At 49.2% G+C, this 22,725-nt stretch overlaps 1 protein-coding gene across 1 annotated transcript in view; it reads left to right on the top strand.

Annotated features, from left to right (window-relative positions):
• LOC129863861 (breakpoint cluster region protein-like) overlaps positions 1-22,725 on the top strand; it is a 139,932-nt gene that overhangs the window by 79,780 nt on the left and 37,427 nt on the right. The window contains exon 2 of the mRNA XM_055936201.1: positions 22,076-22,260. Within this exon, the coding sequence (XP_055792176.1) occupies positions 22,076-22,260 (185 nt within the window). The remainder of the gene's footprint in view (positions 1-22,075; positions 22,261-22,725) is intronic.

Raw genomic sequence — 22,725 nt, 5'->3', positions numbered from 1 at the left:
TGACCCCTTTGACCTCTCCATGAATACATATACCCCTGGCCTGAGGTCCTGGTTCCAGCCCTCTACACTGGACGTGTCCTGCCACAGTTACCACCTGGAATTGGTGTGAAGATATGTTTTGATTGGTCCTCATCATGTTTCCTCTCATGTTCAAATATAGTGGTACTTTTCCAAACACAGCTACAGTAGCCATTAGATATGCAGTTTAAAGCCCCCTATGAAACTCCCTCTTCCTCCTCTCTCTCCCTCTCTTCCTCCTCTCTCTCCCTCTCTTCCTCCTCTCTCTCTCCCTCTCTTTCTTCCTTCCTCTCTTCCCTCCTCTCTCTTCCCTCATCTCTCTTCCTCTCGTCTTTCCTCTCTCCCTCTCGTCCTTCCTCTCTCCCTCTCTTCCTCTCTCTCCCTCCCATCCCTCATTTCTCATCCCTCCTTTCTCTCCCTCTCTCCCAGTGCAGACACGTAGGGGGCATGAAGCGTTCTGCAGATTCCCAGGCAGATTAAAATGCCATGTCGCACATAGATAAATGAATGAGCCTTCCCTCTACACACACACACAACACACACACACACACACACACTGCTGTTGCCACGGTGCTTATGATACATTAGAAAGAGGGGTGGAGGGCTTAAGTGCGCCCAAAGATTTACGGCCGTGGCGAGATCACAGGCCGGCTGCAAAGCCCCATGGGAATGGAAAAAGAGCGAGCGAGAGACACAAGGGGAGAGAGAGCGCTATCTGATTCTAAGGGCGCACCTATTGTGTTCCTCTGAAAAGAGGCTGGCTGCGAGGGAAAGAGCAAATAGGTGCTGTAGATAAGGAATGCATTATTACTGTCATTATCTTCATCAGTGGAAGAGAGAGAGCAGCAAGCCATTTAAATCTCCTTCCTCATATTAAAACCGATCTTCACCATTATTCACATTCACTTGCTTCACATTCTATGTCTCGCCGGTAGAACTGCTATCTATTGCGCAGAGTTCAAGTTCCCAAAATGTAGCCGGTAATTTCAAATGCCTTATTATTAGTCTCTGTCTCCGTGTGATTCTGCAGCCATTTGAACGCCTGTGTGGGATATAAAGCATTGCTGGGTAATGAGCCTCTCTGAGCGTTCCAAAGGGCACCCTGTTCCCTACATAGTGCACTACTTTGGACTAGAGCCCTATGGACCCTGGTCTAAAGTATAGTGCACTATAAAGGGGAATCGGTTGCCCTTTGGAACGCAGGCTCTGTCTTAATGACTTTTAGCGGTTCAGAGAGAGTACGCGGCGAGCGTTTAGGGTATCAAAGACCGGGCTGGAGATGATGATAGCGTGAGTTGATTAAGACACACAGGGCTGATGTAGAGAGAGAGAGAGAGAGAAAGAGAGAGAAAGAGAGAGAGAGAGAGAGAGAGAGAGAGAGAGAGAGACCGAGAGAGAGAGAGACCGAGAGAGACCGAGAGAGAGAGAGAGAGAGGCCACCCTCTGACGTGTCCTGAGGCGAGATGTAAAACCCAAAGGCAGCTTAGCGCTGACATGACACACGTAATCACGGCCAGATGTCATGTAGTCCATGCTACCTCTGAAGCTGTCTGTCTCTCTGCCTGCTAACAGTGCATTCGGAAAGTATTCAGACCTCTTGACTTTTACACATTTTGTTATGGTACAGCCTTATTCAAAAATGTATAAAATATTTTTTTCACCTCATCAATCTACACACAATAGCCCATAATGAGAAAGCAAAAATAGTTTTTTAGAAAATGTTGCTAATTTATGAAAGATTATTTACAAAAAGATCACATTTACGTAAGTATTCAGACGCTTTACTCAGTACTTTGTTGAAGCACCTTTGGCAGCGATTACATCCTCGAGTCTTCTTGGGTATGACGCTACAAGCTTGGCACACCTGGATTTGGGGAGTTTATCCCACTCTTCTCTGTAGATCCTCTCAAGCCCTGTCAGGTTGGATGGGGAGCGTCGCTGCAGGGCTATTTTCAGGTCTCTCCAGAGATGTTCGATTGGGTTCAAGTCCGGGCTCTGGCTGGGCCACTCAAGGACATTCAGAGACTTGTCCCGAAGCCACTCCTGCGTTGTCTTGGCTGTGTGCTTAGTGTCGTTGTCCTGTTGGAAGGTGAACCTTCGCCCCAGTCTGAGGTCCTGAGCGCTCTGGAGCAGATTGTCATCAAGGATTTCTCTGTACTTTGCTCCGTTCATCTTTGCCTCGATCCTGACTAGTCTCCACGTCCCTGCCTCTGAAAAACATCCCCACAACATGATGCTGCCACCACCACAGCATGATGCTGCCACCACCATGCTTCACCGTAGGGATGGTATTGGCCAGGTGATGAGCGGTGCCTGGTTTCTTCCAGATGTGACACTTGGAATTCAGGCCAAAGAGTTCAATCTTGGTTTCATCAGACCAGAGAATCTTGTTTCTCATGGTCTGAGAGTCCTTTAGGTGCCTTTTGGCAAAGCGGGCTGTCATGTGCCTTTTTACTGAGGAGTGGCTTCCGTCTGGCCGCTCTACCATAAAAGCCTGATTGGTGGAGTACTGCAGAGATGGCTGTCCTTCTGGAAGGTTCTCCCATCTCCACAGAGGAACTCTGGTTCTTAGTCCATCGGGTTCTTGGTCATCTCCCTGACCAAGGCCCTTCTCTACCGATTGCTCAGTTTGGCCAGGCGGCCAGCTATAGAAGTCTTGGTGGTTCCAAACTTCTTCCATTTAAGAATGATGGAGGCCATTGTGTTCTTGGGGACCTTCAATGCTGCCGAAATGTTTTGGTACCCTTCCCCAGATCTGTGCCTCGACACAATCCTGTCTCGGAGCTCTACAGACAATTCCTTCGATCTCATGGCTTGGTTTTTGCTCAGACATTAACTGTCAACTGTGGGACCTTACATAGACAGGTCTGTGCCTTTCCAAATCATGTCCAATCAATTGAATTTCCACAGGTGGACTCCAATCAAGTTGTAGAAACATCTCAAGGATGATCAATGGAAACAGGATGCACCTGAGCTCAATTTCGAGTCTCATAGCAAAGGGTCTGAATACTTATGTAAATAAGGTATTTCTGTTTTTAATTTGTAATACATTTGCAAAAATTTCCAGAAACCCGTTTTTGCTTTGTCATTATGGGGTACTGCGTTTAGATTGCTGAGTTTTAAAAATGTCCTTTGATCAATTTTAGAAAAGGGATGTATGTGGAAAAGTCAAGGGGTCTGACTACTTTCCGAAGGCACTGTATCTGTCCGTCTGTCCATCCGCCCAAACCAGGAAGCTATAAATGACAGTTAACTCTTGGTTCAGATCCTCAGTCTTACAGTAGTAGTAGTACCACTGACCGTAGATGACTGAACATGATGAGAGCCCAGCGGATGTTGAGGGCGTGAGAGAAACCCTGTTCTGTGTTCCTCCCATTTGTCTGTCTTTAGATGCAGAATGGACGTGGATTTCCTCGGCACTAACCTCGTTTTCTGTGATTAAGTCACCGCCAACTATTTTTGAAAGGCTCAATCATTGGAAACCTTACCATCTGTCCCTGCCAGCTAACGCACGCACGCACGCACACACACACACACACACACACACACACACACACACACACACACACACACACACACACCTAGTGCTTTGAAGATGTCTTTGCACTTCCTGGGAGTGTGGTAGTTGATGTGAAGGATTCTGTCGGCCAGGGTAGGACAGCGTGGTAGTTGATGTGAATGAATCTGTCGGCCAGGGTAGGATAGAGTGGTAGTTTATGTGAATGAATCTGTCGGCCAGGGTAGGATAGAGTGGTAGTTTATGTGAATGAATCTGTCGGCCAGGGTAGGACAGCGTGGTAGTTGATGTGAATGATTCTGTCGACCAGGGTAGGATAGCGTGGTAGTTGGTGTGAAGGATTCTGTCGGCCAGGGTAGGATAGCGTGGTAGTTGATGTGAAGGATTCTGTCGGCCAGGGTAGGATAGCGTGGTAGTTGATGTGAAGGATTCTGTCGGCCAGGGTAGGATGGAGTGGTAGTTGATGTGAAAGATTCTGTCGGCCAGGGTAGGATAGAGTGGTAGTTGATATGAAGGATTCTGTTGGCCAGGGTAGGATGGAGTGGTAGTTGATGTGAAAGATTCTGTCGGCCAGGGTAGACGAGCGTGGTAGTTGATGTCAAGGATTCTGTCTGCCAGGGTAGGACAGTGTGGTAGCTGATGTGAAGGATTCTGTCGCCCAGCGTAGGATAGTGTGGCATACCTCTCATTGTTTCTTATGTGTCTGTCTCTTTCAGAGTAACAGCTAATAGCTGTACACACGGTCAAATGGAACGCTATCGGCTACTGATGTGGATATAACTGCTATACTCTGGGCCACCACACTGTACTACACACCATGTCCTCATTTCTCTCGGTCTCTCTCTCTCTCTCTCTCTCTCTCTGTGTGTGTGTGTGTGTGTGTGTGTGTGTGTGTGTGTGTGTGTGTGTGTGTGTGTGTGTGTGTGTGTGTGTGTAGCTGGTGTGATTGTAGGGCTGACTCCCCCCCTGAGTCTGTGTTGTCAGACTCATCCCCTCCTCCCTGAAACAAAAGGGATGATTTCCCCCCCAGGAGGGCGCTGGGTGTTGTGGGTAGACACTGTCCGCCTTGGCGCCGCTCCCAGGCAATTTAACCGCCGCTGCCGTTGGTGTGTTTCCAGCGACATGATCATGCTATGCACCGCTCAAAGAGATTCCCTCCGATTGGCTTACTATCATTCATACTTCAGTCTGTTTAATAATCTTGGAAATGGAATGGGGGATTCTACAGACGGTTGGATATTAGGCACATTGTTTGGTGTGATTTGTAAATTAGTATGGTTCTGAGGACATACTGTTGATGAGATAGACCTAGTTCCAGTTGTGTAAAGTACTTATGTAAAAATATTTTAAAGTATCTGGGGTATCTGTACTTTACTATTTATATTTTTGACAACTTTTACTTTACTATATTCCTAAAGAAAATAATATACTTTTTACTCCATTTACTGCCATCCAAAAGTACTTGTTACATTTTGAATGCTTAGCAGGACAGGAAAGTGTTCCAATTCACGCACATATCAAGAGAACATCCCTGGTCATCATCTGGTGGACTCACTAAACACAAATGCTTTGTTTGTAAAGGATGTCTGAGTGTTGGAATGTGACCCTGCCTGTCCATAAATTAAATGTGCCGTCACTTTTACTTGAGTCATTTTCTATTAAGGTATCTTTACTTTTACTTAAGTATGACAATTGGGTACTTTTTCACCTCTGCCTAGATCAGGGAGGTGCTTTATCTGTGATGTGTCGCCTCTCCTTCTCAGTCTCCTGCCTGTCTGTCTCCTTGGTGAGCGTCCCAAATGGCACCCTATTCTCTTTATAGTGCACTACTTTTGGCCAGAGCTCTGTGGGCCTAGTGGTGCACTATAAAGGGAATGGGGTGCCATTTGAGACTCCCACCCGGTTTTGGTCAATAAAGAAGTGCCCCACCCAGAGTTTTTCATTCCTGATGGATATTGAGGCGCTGGTAGAGTCAGTCACCCAAGCATTTTACTTAATGACAAGACGGTGACAGCGCTTATCAAATGAGCTGCTGTGAAGCGTGGTAAAACGGGATTACCACGGCAACGCTGTGATCAACTTCATTTGATCCCGCTCTGCGCCCACAGCTATGCTTTAGCTGAGATTTCCATTTTGGCTGATTTTCCGCCCTTTCTCTCCTTCAGGCGTCTCAGGCTCCTGCCCCCTCCCTAGAGCCCCCCCCCACCCTCCCCCCTCCCCGCCCCACAAACCCACACATTTGTTGACACTCTTATTTCGGGAGCATTAATAAAACCTGCCACATTGGAGGAAATGCGGGGTGAGCAGGGGTGTGTCCAATTTATCTCCCCGATCCAGACCTGCTCCCTCACAGACTCAGTAAAGCTGAGTCCACCCTAATCCTCTGGGCCCCTCTGTAGAGGAAACCTGGTGGATGGAGGAACTTGCTCTGTATAGGAAACAGTCATAGATACTAAGACACTATAGATGGAAATAGCCAAATAGATGGATTAGGAGAAGGGCCTTGAGCACTGTAGCGTTACATTAGGCCTGGGCTGGGTGAGGTAGGGTTTACTGTGCTGGGTGAGGTGAGATGTGCTGTGCTGTGCTAGGTGAGGTGGGGTGTACTGTGCTAGGTGAGGTGGGGTGTACTGTGCTGGGTGAGGTAGGGTTTACTGTGCTGGGTGAGGTAGGGTTTACTGTGCTGGGTGAGGTAGGGTTTACTGTGCTGGGTGAGGTGGGGTGTACTGTGCTGGGTGAGGTAGGGTTTACTGTGCTGGGTGAGGTGAGATGTGCTGTGCTGTGCTAGGTGGGGTGTACTGTTCTGGGTGGGGTGTACTGTGTTGGGTGAGGTGGGGTGTACTGTGCTGGGTGGGGTGTACTGTGTTGGGTGAGGTGAGATGTGTTGTGCTGGGTGAGGTGGGGTGTACTGTGTTGGGTGAGGTGGGGTGTACTGTGTTGGGTGGGGTGGGGTGTACTGTGCTGGGTGGGGTGGGGTGTACTGTGTTGGGTGGGGTGGGGTGTACTGTGTTGGGTGGGGTGGGGTGTACTGTGTTGGGTGGGGTGGGGTCTACTGTGTTGGGTGAGGTGGGGTGTACTGTGCTGGGTGGGGTGGGGTGTACTGTGCTGGGTGAGGTGGGGTGTATTGTACTGTGCTGGGTGGGGTGGGGTGTACTGTGCTGGGTGGGGTGGGGTGTACTGTGCTGGGTGAGACAGGGTGTATTGTACTGTGCTGGGTGGGGTGGGGTGTATTGTACTGTGCTGGGTGGGGTGGGGTGTACTGTGCTGGGTGAGGTGGGGTGTATTGTACTGTGCTGGGTGGGGTGGGGTGTATTGTACTGTGCTGGGTGGGGTGGGGTGTATTGTACTGTGCTGGGTGGGGTGGGGTGTACTGTGCTGGGTGAGGTGGGGTGTATTGTACTGTGCTGGGTGGGGTGGGGTGTACTGTGCTAAGTGAGGTGGGGTGTACTGTGCTGGGTGAGGTGGGGTGTACTGTGCTGGGTGAGGTGGGGTGTACTGTGCTGGGTGAGGTGGGGTGTATTGTACTGTGCTGGGTGAGGTGGGGTGTACTGTGCTGGGTGAGGTGGGGTGTATTGTACTGTGCTGGGTGGGGTGAGGTGTACTGTGCTGTGTGAGGTGGGGTGTAAGGTGCTGGGTGAGGTGGGGTGTACTGTGCTGGGTGAGATGGGGTGTACTGTGCTGGGTGAGGTGGGGTGTACTGTGCTGGGTGGGGTGGGGTGTACTGTGTGAGGTGGGGTGTACTGTGCTGGGTGAGGTGGGGTGTACTGTACTGTGCTGGGTGAGGTGGGGTGTACTGTCTTCTCCTCCTGCTGGGTGAGGTGGGGTGGGGTCTACTGTGCTGGGTGAGGTGGGGTGAGGTGTACTGTGCTGGGTGAGGTGAGGTGTACTGTGCTGGATGAGGTGGGGTGAGCTGTACTGTGCTGGGTGAGGTGGGGTGGGGTGTACTGTGCTGGGTGAGGTGGGGTGGGGTGTACTGTGCTGGGTGAGGTGGGGTGAGGTGTACTGTGCTGGGTGAGGTGAGGTGTACTGTGCTGGATGAGGTGGGGTGAGGTGTACTGTGCTGGGTGAGGTGGGGTGGGGTGTACTGTGCTGGGTGAGGTGGGGTGGGGTGTACTATGCTGGGTGAGGTGGGGTGAGGTGTACTGTGCTGGGTGAGGTGAAGTGTACTGTGCTGGGTGGGGTGTACTGTGCTGGGTGAGGTGGGGTGGGGTGTACTATGCTGGGTGAGGTGGGGTGAGGTGTACTGTGCTGGGTGAGGTGGGGTGGGGTGTACTGTGCTGGGTGAGGTGGGGTGGGGTGTACTGTGCTGGGTGAGGTGGGGTGGTGTGTACTGTGCTGGGTGAGGTGGGGTGAGGTGTACTGTGCTGTGTGAGGTGGGGTGTAGTGTGCTGGGTGAGGTGGGGTGAGGTGTACTGTGCTGTGTGAGGTGAGGTGTACTGTGCTGTGTGAGGTGGGGTGTACTGTGCTGGGTGGGGTGTAGTGTGCTGGGTGAGGTGGGGTGAGGTGTACTGTGCTGTGTGAGGTGAGGTGTACTGTGCTGGGTGAGGTGGGGTGTACTGTGCTGGGTGAGGTGGGGTGTACTGTGCTGGGTGAGATGTGCTGTGCTGGGTAGGGTGAGGTGGGGTGAGGTGTACTGTGCTGTGTGAGGTGGGGTGGGGTGTACTGTGCTGTGTGAGGTGGGGTGGGGTGTACTGTGCTGGGTGAGGTGGGGTGGGGTGTACTGTGCTGTATGAGGTGGGGTGGGGTGTACTGTGCTGGTTGAGGTGGGGTGAGATGTACTGTGCTGGGTGAGGTGGGGTGGGGTGTACTGTGCTGGTTGAGGTGGGGTGAGATGTACTGTGCTGGGTGAGGTAGGGTTTACTGTGCTGGGTGAGCTGAGGTGTACTGTGCTGGGTGAGGTGGGGTGTACTGTGCTGGGTGAGGTGGGGTGTACTGTGCTGGGTGAGGTGGGGTGTACTGTGCTGGGTGAGGTGGGGTGGGATGTACTGTGCTGGGTGAGGTGGGGTGGGGTGTACTGTGCTGGTTGAGGTGGGGTGAGATGTACTGTGCTGGGTGAGGTAGGGTTTACTGTGCTGGGTGAGCTGAGGTGTACTGTGCTGGGTGAGGTGGGGTGTACTGTGCTGGGTGAGCTGAGGTGTACTGTGCTGGGTGAGGTGGGGTGTACTGTGCTGGGTGAGGTGGGGTGTACTGTGCTGGGTGAGGTGGGGTGTACTGTGCTCCATGTCTTCTCCTCCTCCTCTCCTCTCCATGTCTTCTCCTCCTCTTCTCCTCTCCATGTCTCCCCCTCTCCTCTCCATGTCTTCTCCTCCTCCTCTCCTCTCCATGTCTTATTCTCCTCCTCTTCTCTCCATGTCTTCACCTCCTGCTCTCCTCTCCATGTCTTCTTCTCCTCCTCTCATCTCAATGTCTTCTCCTCCTCTTCTTCTCTCCATGTCTTCTCCTCCTCTTCTTCTCTCCATGTCTTCTCCTCCTCTTCTCCTCTCCATATATTCTCCTCCTCTTCTCCTCTCCATATATTCTCCTCCTCTTCTCCTCTCCATGTCTTCTCCTCCTCCTCTCCAAATCTTCTTCTCTTCCTCCTCTCCTCTCCATGTCTTCTCCTCCTCCTCTCCTCTCCATGTCTTCTCCTCCTCCTCTCCTCTCCATGTCTTCTCCTCCTCCTCTCCTCTCCATGTCTTCTCCTCCTCCTCTCCTCTCCATGTCTTCTCCTCGTCTTCTCCTCTCCATGTTTTCTCCTCATCTTCTCCATGTCTTCTCTTCCTCCTCTCCTCTCCATGTCTTCTCCTCCTCCTGTCCTGTCCACGTCTTCTCTCGCTCCATAAAGGCCTTGTGGGCAGGAGCAGATTTACGACCCACCACCTCCCTCCCTCTCTCCCCCTCTCTCTCTCCCTCCCTCCCCCTCCCTCTCTCTCTCCCTCCCTCCCCCTCCCTCTCTCTCTCTCTCCCTATCTCCCCCTCCCTCTCTCCCTCCCTCCCCCTCTCCCCCCCTCCCTCTCTCCCTCTCTCCCCCTCTCTTCCCCTCTCCCTTCCCCTCTCCCCTTCCCTCCCTCCCTCTCTCCCTCCCCCTCCCTCTCCCCCTCCCCCTCCCTTCTCTCTCCCTTCCCCTCTCCCCCTCCCTCCCTCCCGCTCTCCCCCTCCCTCTCTCTCTCTCCCCCCTTCCTCTCTCCCTCCCCCTCACTCTCTCTCTCCCTCTCTCCCCCCTCCCTCTCTCCCTCTCCCCCCTCCCTCCCTCTCTCTCCCCCTCCCTCAGCCTCCCTCCCGCTTTCCCCCTCCCATCTACCCCTCCCTCCCGCTCTCCCCCTCCCTCCATTCCTCCCTTAGGAAAAGTGTTTTTTGTCTGATGCATGTCTGGGTCTGGCTCAGACCACTCCTCTCTGTCTCTCTCTCTCTCTCTCTCTGTCTCTCTCTCTCTCTCCCTCTCTGTGTCTGTCTCTGTCTCTCTCACTCTCTCTCGCTCTGTGTCTGTCTGTGTGTCTCTCTCGCTCTCTGTGTGTCTGTCTCTGTCAAAAAAATTAAATTCAAGCTGCTTTATTGGCATGAAAAACATTGTGTCAATATTGCCAAAGCAACAATGTATACAATATACATTGTAATAAAAAAATAAAAAATTAAACTATAACTAACTTATAACTAAATAACGGTCATCTTCACAATTACATCGGTACTACAACTACTATCATCATTACCACCACTACCACCACCACCATCATTAAACTGCTATCATTACCATTACCACCCATACCACTACTATTTGGAATGATAAACAACAACAATAATAGTAATAACAATAACAGTCATAATAAGTAAGTTATTGCTTACTATGCAGATGTTATTATTCAGTGTCCCTCAGGCTATGGCAGGCAAATACATATTTGGCTGCAAGAGGAGCCATTGCTCCTTCGCCCATGAGTATTTTTAGTTTTTCCTCTGGGTTTAATAAGTTAAAATTTGGAATAAATGTAGTCATTTCTGTGAATAATGAATCTCTTGGTGAGGAATATTTATCACAGTAAAGGAGAAAGTGCATCTCTGTTTCCTCTTTGGGTAGCCATGTCTTTTTATGTCTGCCGGTTTCTATTGCCAATCGGTGTTCACTCAGCCTGTACTTGGTAAGGATCTGTCTCTGCTGCGTATCTCTGACAGAGTAGAGATATTCAGCCAATTCATATTCTCTGTTTAGGGTCAGATAGCAATTTAGTCGGCTTTGGGATTTCTCTCTGTCTGTCTGTCTCTCTCTCTCTCTCTCTCTGTCTGTCTCAATTCAATTCAATTCAATTCAATTCAAGGGGCTTTATTGGCATGGGAAACATGTGTTAACATTGCCAAAGCAAGTGAGGTAGATAATATACAAAAGTCAAATAAACAATAAAAAATGAACAGTAAACATTACACATACAGAAGTTTCAAAACAATAAAGACATTACAAATGTCATATTATATATATATATGCAGTGTTGTAACAATGTACAAATGGTTAAAGCACACAAGTTAAAGTAAATAAACATAAATATGGGTTGTATTTACAATGGTGTTTGTTCTTCACTGGTTGCCCTTTTCTTGTGGCAACAGGTCACAAATCTTGCTGCTGTGATGGCACACTGTGGAATTTCACCCAGTAGATATGGGAGTTTATCAAAATTGGATTTGTTTTCGAATTCTTTGTGGATCTCTGTAATCTGAGGGAAATATGTCTCTCTAATATGGTCATACATTGGGCAGGAGGTTAGGAAGTGCAGCTCAGTTTCCACCTCATTTTGTGGGCAGTGAGCACATAGCCTGTCTTCTCTTGAGAGCCATGTCTGCCTACGGCGGCCTTTCTCAATAGCAAGGCTATGCTCACTGAGTCTGTACATAGTCAAAGCTTTCCTTAAGTTTGGGTCCGTCACAGTGGTTAGGTATTCTGCCACTGTATACTCTCTGTTTAGGGCCAAATAGCATTCTAGTTTGCTCTGTTTTTTTGTTAATTCTTTCCAATGTGTCAAGTAATTATCTTTTTGTTTTCTCATGATTTGGTTGGGTCTAATTGTGCTGTTGTCCTGGGGCTCTGTGGGGTGTGTTTGTGTTTGTGAACAGAGCCCTAGGACCAGCTTGCTTAGGGGACTCTTCTCCAGGTTCATCTCTCTGTAGGTGATGGCTTTGTTATGGAAGGTTTGGGAATCGCTTCCTTTTAGGTGGTTGTAGAATTTAACGGCTCTTTTCTGGATTTTGATAATTAGTGGGTATCGGCCTAATTCTGCTCTGCATGCATTATTTGGTGTTCTACGTTGTACACGGAGGATATTTTTGCAGAATTCTGCATGCAGAGTCTCAATTTGGTGTTTGTCCCATTTTGTGAAATCTTGGTTGGTGAGCGGACCCCAGACCTCACAACCATAAAGGGCAATGGGCTCTATGACTGATTCAAATATTTTTAGCCAGATCCTAATTGGTATGTTGAAATTTATGTTCCTTTTGATGGCATAGAATGCCCTTCTTGCCTTGTCTCTCAGATCGTTCACAGCTCTGTGGAAGCTACCTGTGGTGCTGATGTTTAGGCCGAGGTATGTATAGTTTTTTGTGTGCTCTAGGGCAACGGTGTCTAGATGGAATTTGTGGTCCTGGCGACTGGACCTTTTTTGGAACACCATTATTTTGGTCTTACTGAGATTTACTGTCAGGGCCCAGGTCTGACAGAATCTGTGCAGAAGATCTAGGTGCTGCTGTAGGCCCTCCTTGGTTGGTGACAGAAGCACCAGATCATCAGCAAACAGTAGACATTTGACTTCGGATTCTAGTAGGGTGAGACCGGGTGCTGCAGACTGTTCTAGTGCCCGCGCCAATTCGTTGATATATATGTTGAAGAGGGTGGGGCTTAAGCTGCATCCCTGTCTCACCCCACGACCCTGTGTGAAGAAATGTGTGTGTTTTTTGCCAATTTTAACCGCACACTTGTTGTTTGTGTACATGGATTTTATGATGTCGTATGTTTTACCCCCAACACCACTTTCCATCAATTTGTATAGCAGACCCTCATGCCAAATTGAGTCGAAGGCTTTTTTGAAATCAACAAAGCATGAGAAGACTTTGCCTTTGTTTTGGTTTGTTTGGTTGTCAATTAGGGTGTGTAGGGTGAATACATGGTCTGTTGGACGGTAATTTGGTAAAAAGCCAATTTGACATTTGCTCAGTACATTGTTTTCATTGAGTAAATGTACGAGTCTGCTGTTAATGATAATGCAGAGTATTTTCCCAAGGTTACTGTTGACGCATATTCCACGGTAGTTATTGGGGTCAAATTTGTCTCCACTTTTGTGGATTGGGGTGATCAGTCCTTGGTTCCAAATATTGGGGAAGATGCCAGAGCTAAGGACGATGTTAAAGAGTTTTAATATAGCCAATTGGAATTTGTTGTCTGTATATTTGATCATTTCATTAAGGATACCATCAACACCACAGGCCTTTTTGGGTTGGAGGGTTTTTATTTTGTCCTGTAACTCATTCAAGGTAATAGGAGAATCCAGTGGGTTCTGGTAGTCTTTAATAGTTGATTCTAGGATTTGTATTTGATCATGTATATGTTTTTGCTCTTTATTCTTTGTTATAGAGCCAAAAAGATTGGAGAAGTGGTTTACCCATACATCTCCATTTTGGATAGATAATTCTTCGTGTTGTTGTTTGTTTAGTGTTTTCCAATTTTCCCAGAATTGGTTAGAGTCTATGGATTCTTCAATTACATTGAGCTGATTTCTGACGTGCTGTTCCTTCTTTTTCCGTAGTGTATTTCTGTATTGTTTTAGTGATTCACCATAGTGAAGGCGTAGACTCAGGTTTTCCGGGTCTCTATGTTTTTGGTTGGACAGGTTTCTTAATTTATTTCTTAGATTTTTGCATTCTTTATCAAACCATTTGTCATTGTTGTTCATTTTCTTCGGTTTTCTATTTGAGATTTTTAGATTTGATAGGGAAGCTGAGAGGTCAAATATACTGTTAAGACTTTCTACTGCCAAGTTTACACCTTCACTATTGCAGTGGAACGTTTTACCCAGGAAGTTGTCTAAAAGGGATTGAATTTGCTGTTGCCTAATTGTTTTTTGGTAGGTTTCCAAACTGCATTCCTTCCATCTATAGCATTTCTTAATGTTACTCAGTTCCTTTGGCTTTGATGCCTCATGATTGAGTATTGCTCTGTTCAAGTAGACTGTGATTTTGCTGTGGTCTGATAGGGGTGTCAGTGGGCTGACTGTGAACGCTCTGAGAGACTCTAGGTTGAGGTCAGTGATAAAGTAGTCTACAGTGCTACTGCCAAGAGATGAGCTATAGGTGTACCTACCATAGGAGTCCCCTCGAAGCCTACCATTGACTATGTACATACCCAGCGTGCGACAGAGCTGCAGGAGTTGTGACCCGTTTTTGTTGGTTATGTTGTCATAGTTGTGCCTAGGTGGGCATATGGGGGAGGGAATGCTGTCACCTCCAGGTAGGTGTTTGTCCCCCTGTGTGCTGAGGGTGTCAGGTTCCTGTCCAGTTCTGGCATTTAGGTCACCACAGACTAATACATGTCCCTGGGCCTGGAAGTGATTGATTTCCCCCTCCAGGATGGAGAAGCTGTCTTCATTAAAGTATGGGGATTCTAGTGGGGGGATATAGGTAGCACACAGGAGGACATTTTTCTCTGTTAAGATAATTTCCTTTTGAATTTCTAGCCAAATGTAAAATGTTCCTGTTTTGATTAATTTAATGGAGTGAGTTAGGTCTGCTCTATACCAAATTAGCATTCCCCCTGAGTCCCTTCCCTGTTTCACACCTGGTAGTTTGGTGGATGGGACTACCAGCTCTCTGTAACCTAGAGGGCAACCAGTGGGTCCGTCTCCTCTATACCATGTTTCTTGCAGGATGACAATGTCTGCATTACCGATTTCTTTGGTGAAGTCCGGGTTCCTGCTCTTTAGGCCAAAGGCAGATGACCTCAGACCTTGGATATTCCAGGATGATATAGTGAAGGCTTTTTGTTCCATAAAGTGTCAGGATGCTTTACTGTTGGCATGTCTCTCTCTCTCTCTCTCTCTCTCTCTGTGTCTGTCTCTGTCTCTCTCCATACATTTTCCCAGTCTTTCTCTTTCCCCCCGTTCTCTCTCTCTCTCTTTCTCTACACCACAGGGACTGACTGAGTTTAGTCACTGAATGTTTCATCTGTGTGTTTAGGTCAAGCTGTCCTTCAATACCCAGGCACTAGTGTCTCTTTTAAATCACACATACAGTCATGGCCAAAAGTTTGAGAATGACACAAATATTCATTTTCACAACGTTTGCTGCTTCAGTGTCTTTAGATATTTTTGTCAGATGTTATTATGGAATACTGAAGTATAATTACAAGCATTTCTTAAGTGTCAAAGGCTTTTATTGACAATTACATGAAGTTGATGCAAAGAGTCAATAATTGCAGTTTTGACCCTTCTTTTTCAAGACCTCTGCAATCCGCCCTGACATGCTGTCAATTAACTTCTGTTTGTCCACCCGCCTCTTGAGGATTGACCACAAGTTCTCAATGGGATTAAGGTCTGGGGAGTTTCCTGGCCATCGACACAAAATATTGATGTTTTGTTCCCCGAGCCACTTAGTAATCACTTTTGCCTTATGGCAAGGTGTTCCATCATGCTGGAAAAGGCATTGTTCGTCACCAAACTGTTCCTGGATGGTTGGGAGAAGTTGCTCTCGGAGGATGTCCTGGTACCATTCTTTATTCATGGCTGTGTTCTTGGGCAAAATTGTGTGAGCCCACTCCCTTGGCTGAGAAGCAACCGCACACATGAATGGTCTCAGGATGCTTGTCACGATCGTGTACTGGAGAGAATGAGGACCAAGGCGCAGCTGGATATGAATACATCTTCTCTTTTTTTATTTAAAAGACGAAGATGAACACGACACGAAACACTTTAACAAAACTATACAAAACAACAAAACGACCGTGAAGCTACAAACGTTGTGCACAAACATACAGGCTACTAACGTTCTTACATAGACAATTACCCACAACCAATGAGAGCCTATGGCTACCCTAAATAAGGCTCCCAATCAGAGACAACCGAAATCAGCTGTCTCTAATTGGGAACTCATTCAGGTAACCATAGACTCTCCTAGACAACTAAACATACATAGACAATACTAGAAACCTGTACTCCACACAAACCCATATACTATACACAACCCCTTTACCATAAACAACACCCAAAACCAACAAAACAAAAACATTCCCCATGTCACACCCTGACCTAACTAAAATAATAAAGAAAACCAATAATACTAAGGCCAGGGCGTGACATAACCCCCCCCTTGAGGCGCGAACTCCGGGCGCACCATACACAGTCTAGGGGAGGGTCTGGGTGGGCTTCCATCCACGGTGGCGGCTCCGGCTCTGGTCGCGGTCCCCACGTCACCACAGTACCTAAACACCTCCTAGGCTTCCTCCAAACGACCCCCCTCCACCTTAACCCCATTGCATTCAGGGGCAGTTCCGGACTAAGGGGCAGTACCAGGGTAAGAGGCAGTACCAGGGTCAGGGGCAGTACTAGGGTCAGGGACAGTACCAGGGTCAGGGGCAGTACCAGGGTAAGGGGCAGCACCAGGGTAAGGGGCAGCACCAGGGTAAGGGGCAGCACCAGGATAAGGGGCAGCTCCGGACTGAGGGACTGCAGCTCCGGACTGAGGGACTGCAGCTCCGGACTGAGGGATGGCCCATGGCTGGCTGACGGATCTGGCTGCTCATGGCTAGCTGACGGATCTGGCTGCTCATGGCTAGCTGACGGATCTGGCTGCTCATGGCTAGCTGACGGATCTGGCTGCTCATGGCTAGCTGACGGATCTGGCTGCTCATGGCTAGCTGACGGATCTGGCTGCTCATGGCTAGCTGACGGATCTGGCTGCTCATGGCTAGCTGACGGATCTGGCTGCTCATGGCTAGCTGACGGATCTGGCTACTCATGGCTAGCTGACGGATCTGGCTGCTCATGGCTAGCTGACGGATCTGGCTGCTCATGGCTGGCTGACTGATCTGGCTGCTCCTGTCTGGTTGGCGGCTCTGGCAGATCCTGTCTGGTTGGCGGCTCTGGCAGATCCTGTCTGACGGACGGCTCTAGCGGCTCCTGTCTGGCTGGCGGCTCTAGCGGCTCCTGTCTGGCGGACGGCTCAGTGGGCTCATGGCAGACGGGCGGCTTTGCAGGCTCATGGCAGACGGGCGGCTTTGCAGGCTCATTGCAGACGGATGGCTCAGATGGCGCTGGGGAGACGGATGGCTCAGATGGCGCTGGGGAGACGGATGGCTCAGATGGCGCTGGGGAGACGAGCAGTTCAGTCATCGCTGTGCAGACGGCAGACTCCTGCCGGCTGAGGCGCACTGTAGGCCTGGTGCGTGGTGCCGGGACTGGTGGCACCGGGCTGGGGACACGCATCTCAGGGCTAGTGCGGGGAGCAGGAACAGGGCATACTGGACCCTGGGGACGCACATTAGGCCTAGTGCGTGGGGCCGGAACTGGTGGTACCGGACTGGGGACACGCATCTCAGGGCTAATGCGGGGAGCAGCAACAGGATGCACAGGACTCTGGAGACGCACAAAAGGCTTAGTGCGTGGTGCCGGAATTGGTGATACCGGGCTGGAGACACGCACCATAGGACGAGTGCGTGGAGGAGGAACAGGGCTCTGGAGACACACTGGAAGCCTGTTACGTGGTGTAGGCACTGGTGGCACTGAACTGGGGCGGGGAGGTGGCGCCGGAAATACCGGACCGTGCAGGCGTATTGGCTCCCTTGAGCATTGAGCCTGACCAACCTTACCTGGTTGAATGCTCCCCGTTGCCCGACCAGTGCGGGGAGGTGGAATAACCCGCACCGGGCTATGTAGGCGAACCGGGGACACCATGCGTAAGGCTGGTGCCATGTAAACCGGCCCGAGGAGACGCACTGGTGGCCAGATATGTAGGGCCGGCTTCATGACATCCGGCTCAATACTCAATCTAGCCCTGCCAGTGCGGGGAGGTGGAATAACCCGCACCGGGCTATGCACACGTACAGGAGACACCGTGCGCTCTACTGCGTAACACGGTGTCTGCCCGTACTCTCGCTCTCCACGGTAATTACAGGGAGTAGGCGCAGGTTTCCTACCTGACTTCGCCACTCTCCCTTTAAGCCCCCCCCAAAGAAATTTTTTGGGTTTTCCCACAGGCTTCCTACCGCTTCGTCGTGCTGCCTCCATTCGCCGGTATCCCTCCTCGCACTGCGCCAGAGAATCCCAGGCGGGCTCCGGCACTCTCCCTGGGTTGATCGCCCACCTGTCGATCTCCTCCCACGTAGTGTAACCCAGATCCTTTGTAGGTTCCTTTTCCTGCCTCCGAGCTAGCTCCTCATATCGCCGCCTCTCTGCTTTCGCTGCCTCCAGCTCAGCTTTGGGGCGGTTATATTCTCCTGGTACCTCCCGGTCTAAAATTTCCTCCCATGTCCATAAATCCTTGTATTGCTCCTGTTGCCGCTGGTCATGCCGCTTGGTCCTATGGTGGGTAATTCTGTCACGATCGTGTACTGGAGAGAATGAGGACCAAGGCGCAGCTGGATATGAATACATCTTCTCTTTTTTTATTTAAAAGACGAAGATGAACACGACACGAAACACTTTAACAAAACTATACAAAACAACAAAACGACCGTGAAGCTACAAACGTTGTGCACAAACATACAGGCTACTAACGTTCTTACATAGACAATTACCCACAACCAATGAGAGCCTATGGCTACCCTAAATAAGGCTCCCAATCAGAGACAACCGAAATCAGCTGTCTCTAATTGGGAACTCATTCAGGTAACCATAGACTCTCCTAGACAACTAAACATACATAGACAATACTAGAAACCTGTACTCCACACAAACCCATATACTATACACAACCCCTTTACCATAAACAACACCCAAAACCAACAAAACAAAAACATTCCCCATGTCACACCCTGACCTAACTAAAATAATAAAGAAAACCAATAATACTAAGGCCAGGGCGTGACAATGCTTTACTGTTGGCATGACACAGGACTGACGGTAGCGCTCACCTTGTCTTCTCCGGACAAGCTTTTTTCCGGATGCCCCAAACAAATCGGAAAAGGGATTCATCAGAGATAATTACTTTACCCCAGTCCTCAACAGTCCAATCCCTGTACATTTTGCAGAATATCAGTCTGTCCCTGATGTTTTTCCTGGAGAGAAGTGGCTTCTTTGCTGCCCTTCTTGACACCAGGCCATCCTCCAAAAGCCTTTGCCTCACTGTGCGTGCAGATGCACTCACACTTGCCTGCTGCCATTCCTGAGCAAGCTCTGTACTGGTGGTGCCCTGATCCCGCAGCTGAATCAACTTTAGGAAACGGTCCTTGCGCTTGCTGGACTTTCTTGGGTGCCCTGAAGCCTACTTCACAACAATTGAACCGCTCTCCTTGAAGCTCTTGATGATCCGATAAATGGTTGATTTAGGTGCAGTCTTACTGGCAGCAATATTCTTGCCTGTGAAGCCATTTTTGTGCAAACAATGATGACGGCACGTGTTTCCTTGCAGGTAACCATGGATGACAGAGGAAGATCAATGATTCCAAGCACCACCCTCCTTTTGAAGCTTCCAGTCCGTTATTCAAACTCAATCAGCATGACAGAATGATCTCCAGCCTTGTCCTCGTCAACACTCACACTTGTGTTAATGAGAGAATCACTGACATGATGTCAGCTGGTCCTTTTGTGGCAGGGCTGAAATGCAGTGGAAATGTTTTTTTTTGGATTCAGTTCATTTGCATGGCAAAGAGGGACTTTGCAGTTCATCTGATCACTCTTCATAACATTCTGGAGTATATGCAAATTGCCATCATACAAACTTGAGGCAGCAGACTTTGTGAAAATGAATATTTGTGTCATTCTCAAAACTTTTGGCCACGACTGTACACAAGAGATGAGGAAAAATGCTTGAATGTGCATATGTATGTGTGTGTATGCACCTACACGGTTGGGACGTATGTGTGTGTATATGCAGGAGAGTAATGTGTGTACACCAGAAAGAGAACAGTATGTCTGTGGAGAGGCCTCTTCACTTTGTTTTCAACTAGAAGTCAATGGCCTTCCCAGATGTCAGAGCAGCAGCCTCACCTTCAGCTGGAGGAGGAGAGGAGAGGGAGAAGGAGGAGAAGAGGCGGAACAGTGAAGGAAACGACAGGGCTACAGAGCAGAGCTGGGAGACTCATGTCACGCTCCAGTGGCAGAGGTCTCCTTCCCACTGCTAGCGGACTGGCGGCAGACACACATACACACTCACACCCACACCCACGCACACACACATACACACAGTCACACCCACGCACAGAAAAGTACACCATTCATAACAGCACCGAAGTAGGTTTCCTTTATACATTGCATTTACCTAGAGCTGGCATCAATAGACCAGTGTTTCTGGAAGTCAAGTCACATGATACTTCTGTAGACCCCGCCCTCTGGTGTTTTGGAAAAGACTCATGCGTTGCCATGGCATCTGAACACCTGCTTTCCCCTGTGTGATTGTACTTTTCCACCTGCTTGGGGAAAAGGGCCTCTCACCCCCCCCCAAAAAAAATGTTTTCCATGCCAATGTGATTTAACTGTGTTTTTCCCTGTTGGCGATGGCTGGGCTGCCAATGGCTCCAAGAGGAAATCAATGAGTGGACTTTTTGAGAGTTGGAGAGATGAGGGTTTGTGTGTGTGTGTGTGTGTGTGTGTGTGTGTGTGTGTGTGTGTGTGTGTGTGTGTGTGTGTGTGTGTGTGTGTGTGTGTGTGTGTGTGTGTGTGTGTGTGTGTGTGTATGGATGGTGGATTCTTCCCACGTGGGGGCTGCTCGGGGATGAGAGAAGAGAGGAGGTTAGGCAGGAAGCGGGAGCTGGGGTGTGACCAGAATGAGTATGACTGCAGCTGTGGAGTCTGCCAGTGGACAAATGGAGGACCTGTGCAAAGAGGGAGGGAGAGAGAGACTCACTGGGCTAGAGGGGCTGTTATACTGTAGACTCTGTCTGGGCCTGGAGGGGACTGTCTATGGATGGGTCTGAGATACGGTATGTTCCCAGACCTAAAGCACAGTGACCTTACACCTGACCCATGACTGCCTTATGATATCTAATCCCTCCCTACTGCTCTGAGGCCCTGGGCATACAATTAGTCTTCAATCATAACACACACAAACAGACCACTAATACAGGCCTGTACAGAATACATGCTTAGGGGATTGACAGGTTGACTTAGTTAATGTGTGTTTGGAAGTCTTTGAGTCGTGGGTGGTTGTACTTCAACACTAAGGCACGGTAAACAACTGTTACTCTACTTACCGTGGGGGTTTGTCTTTATACGCCCCTCTGCCATAAGATCTCGTGCAGCAGATACCTTGTTGTATTCAGAGGTGGTTGTGGTCTTGTGTAGTCAGGTAGGCTATTCTTGGTTGTGACTACAGCCATCACAGACTACTACTCTACTCACACAGTCATCTGTGAGTATTCCTCTGGCACGTACTTTACTAGTGTCTCTCTTAATGGCCCTTGGCATGGGGTACTGGGCGGACACCGGGCAGGCGGTGTGCCCATCCTCAGACAGACAATCCCTCTGTGTTCCCCTGGCATGGCCTGGCAGCATGCCTCATGCAGGGCGGCTTGCAGCAGTGGGCACTAGCCAGTAGGCAGACAGAAAGTCACTATGGGCAGTAGGCTCTGGGCACAGTGGGCAGTGGACACCCAGGCAGGGGAGAGTGGGATATCTCACACTTACATAGAGGTTAGATTACTCTGCTGTACTCATGGAAGGAGAGAGAGGAGACTGGCTGCATGGAAGGAGAGAGAAAGAGAGTGGGAGAAAGAGTGAGAGACACAGCGAGAGACACAGAGAGAGAGACAGAGAGATAGAGAAACACAGAGAGAGGGAGAGACAGAGAGAGACACAGAGAGAGAGAGACAGAGAGAGTGGCACAGAGAGAGACACAGAGAGAGACACAGAGAGAGACACAGAGAGAGACACAGAGAGAGTGGCACAGAGAGAGACACAGATAGAGACACAGAGAGAGACACAGAGAGAGACACAGAGAGAGAGACACAGAGAGAGTGGCACAGAGAGAGACACAGAGAGAGACACAGAGAGAGACACAGAGAGAGACACAGATAGAGACACAGATAGAGACAAGGAGAGAGACACAGAGAGAGGCTTCAGAGGCCAATCAGCACACATGAACCATGGTCAGCTGTCGTGGGAGGTATGTATGTGTGTGGGGGGTTGACCAAAAGGTCTCTGACATTCTGACTCAGATGCCTTCCACTCATTACATGCATTACACACACACACTTCCCAGAACTCTCCACTGTACTCAGCCTCCTGGCCTTGAAGGAATTTGGACTATAAACGGAACTATCCAAGACATACTAGGATAAAGAAACGTATATACTGTGACTCAACAACATGATCACGAATGCTTTGTCTATACTCAAATAAAACCACTAGAAATGATTTGACTGACATTTGTTCACTCCACTCACAGACGGTCCGTTCACGGGGACCCCTCCCACTTACGGTTACGATGCAGATCGTGCGGAGGAGCAGAGGCGCCACCATGACATCCTGCCCTACATCGACGACTCGCCCTCCTCCTCGCCACACCTCAGCTCCAAGAGCCGCAGCAGCCGAGACACCCTCTCCTCTGGATCCCTTGAGTCCTCCAAGTCGGTGAGTGTGCCCCTTCCCGCTTCAATTAAGTCTACCAGATAGGTAATCTCCCACTCATTCCAGGAAGCTCCTCATATCGAACAGGGAATTCTTTCCCAGTCTATAGAGTACCACAGTATGAGTCACAATGCACATAAAACCTAGCGGTCAAACAGGGAAATGGTTCCAATGGGTTTCACACCATTCATTTTTCCCATAGGGGATTTTAGAAACACTTAAAATAAGGGCTGTGTTTCGTTTAGGCTTACCCTGGCGTGACGTTTTGATAACCGGGTAAATCTCTCTAGGACATGTTGACTTTTATCAATATATTCGCCTGTATTTACCCCCCAAGATGAAATGCTAATTAGCTGCTAATGTGGCTATCATAAAGGACTACAAATGCCATGATGATCTGGGTGAGACTGCCGAATCAAGGCAAAGGAAAGAATGTCTGGATTAACTATCTAATGTTAGCTAAATGTA

This window comes from Salvelinus fontinalis, chromosome 10 (genome assembly GCF_029448725.1).
Source record: "Salvelinus fontinalis isolate EN_2023a chromosome 10, ASM2944872v1, whole genome shotgun sequence".
In the NCBI taxonomy this organism is placed as follows: domain Eukaryota; kingdom Metazoa; phylum Chordata; class Actinopteri; order Salmoniformes; family Salmonidae; genus Salvelinus; species Salvelinus fontinalis.
This window is presented reverse-complemented; position numbering and strand designations above follow the sequence as displayed.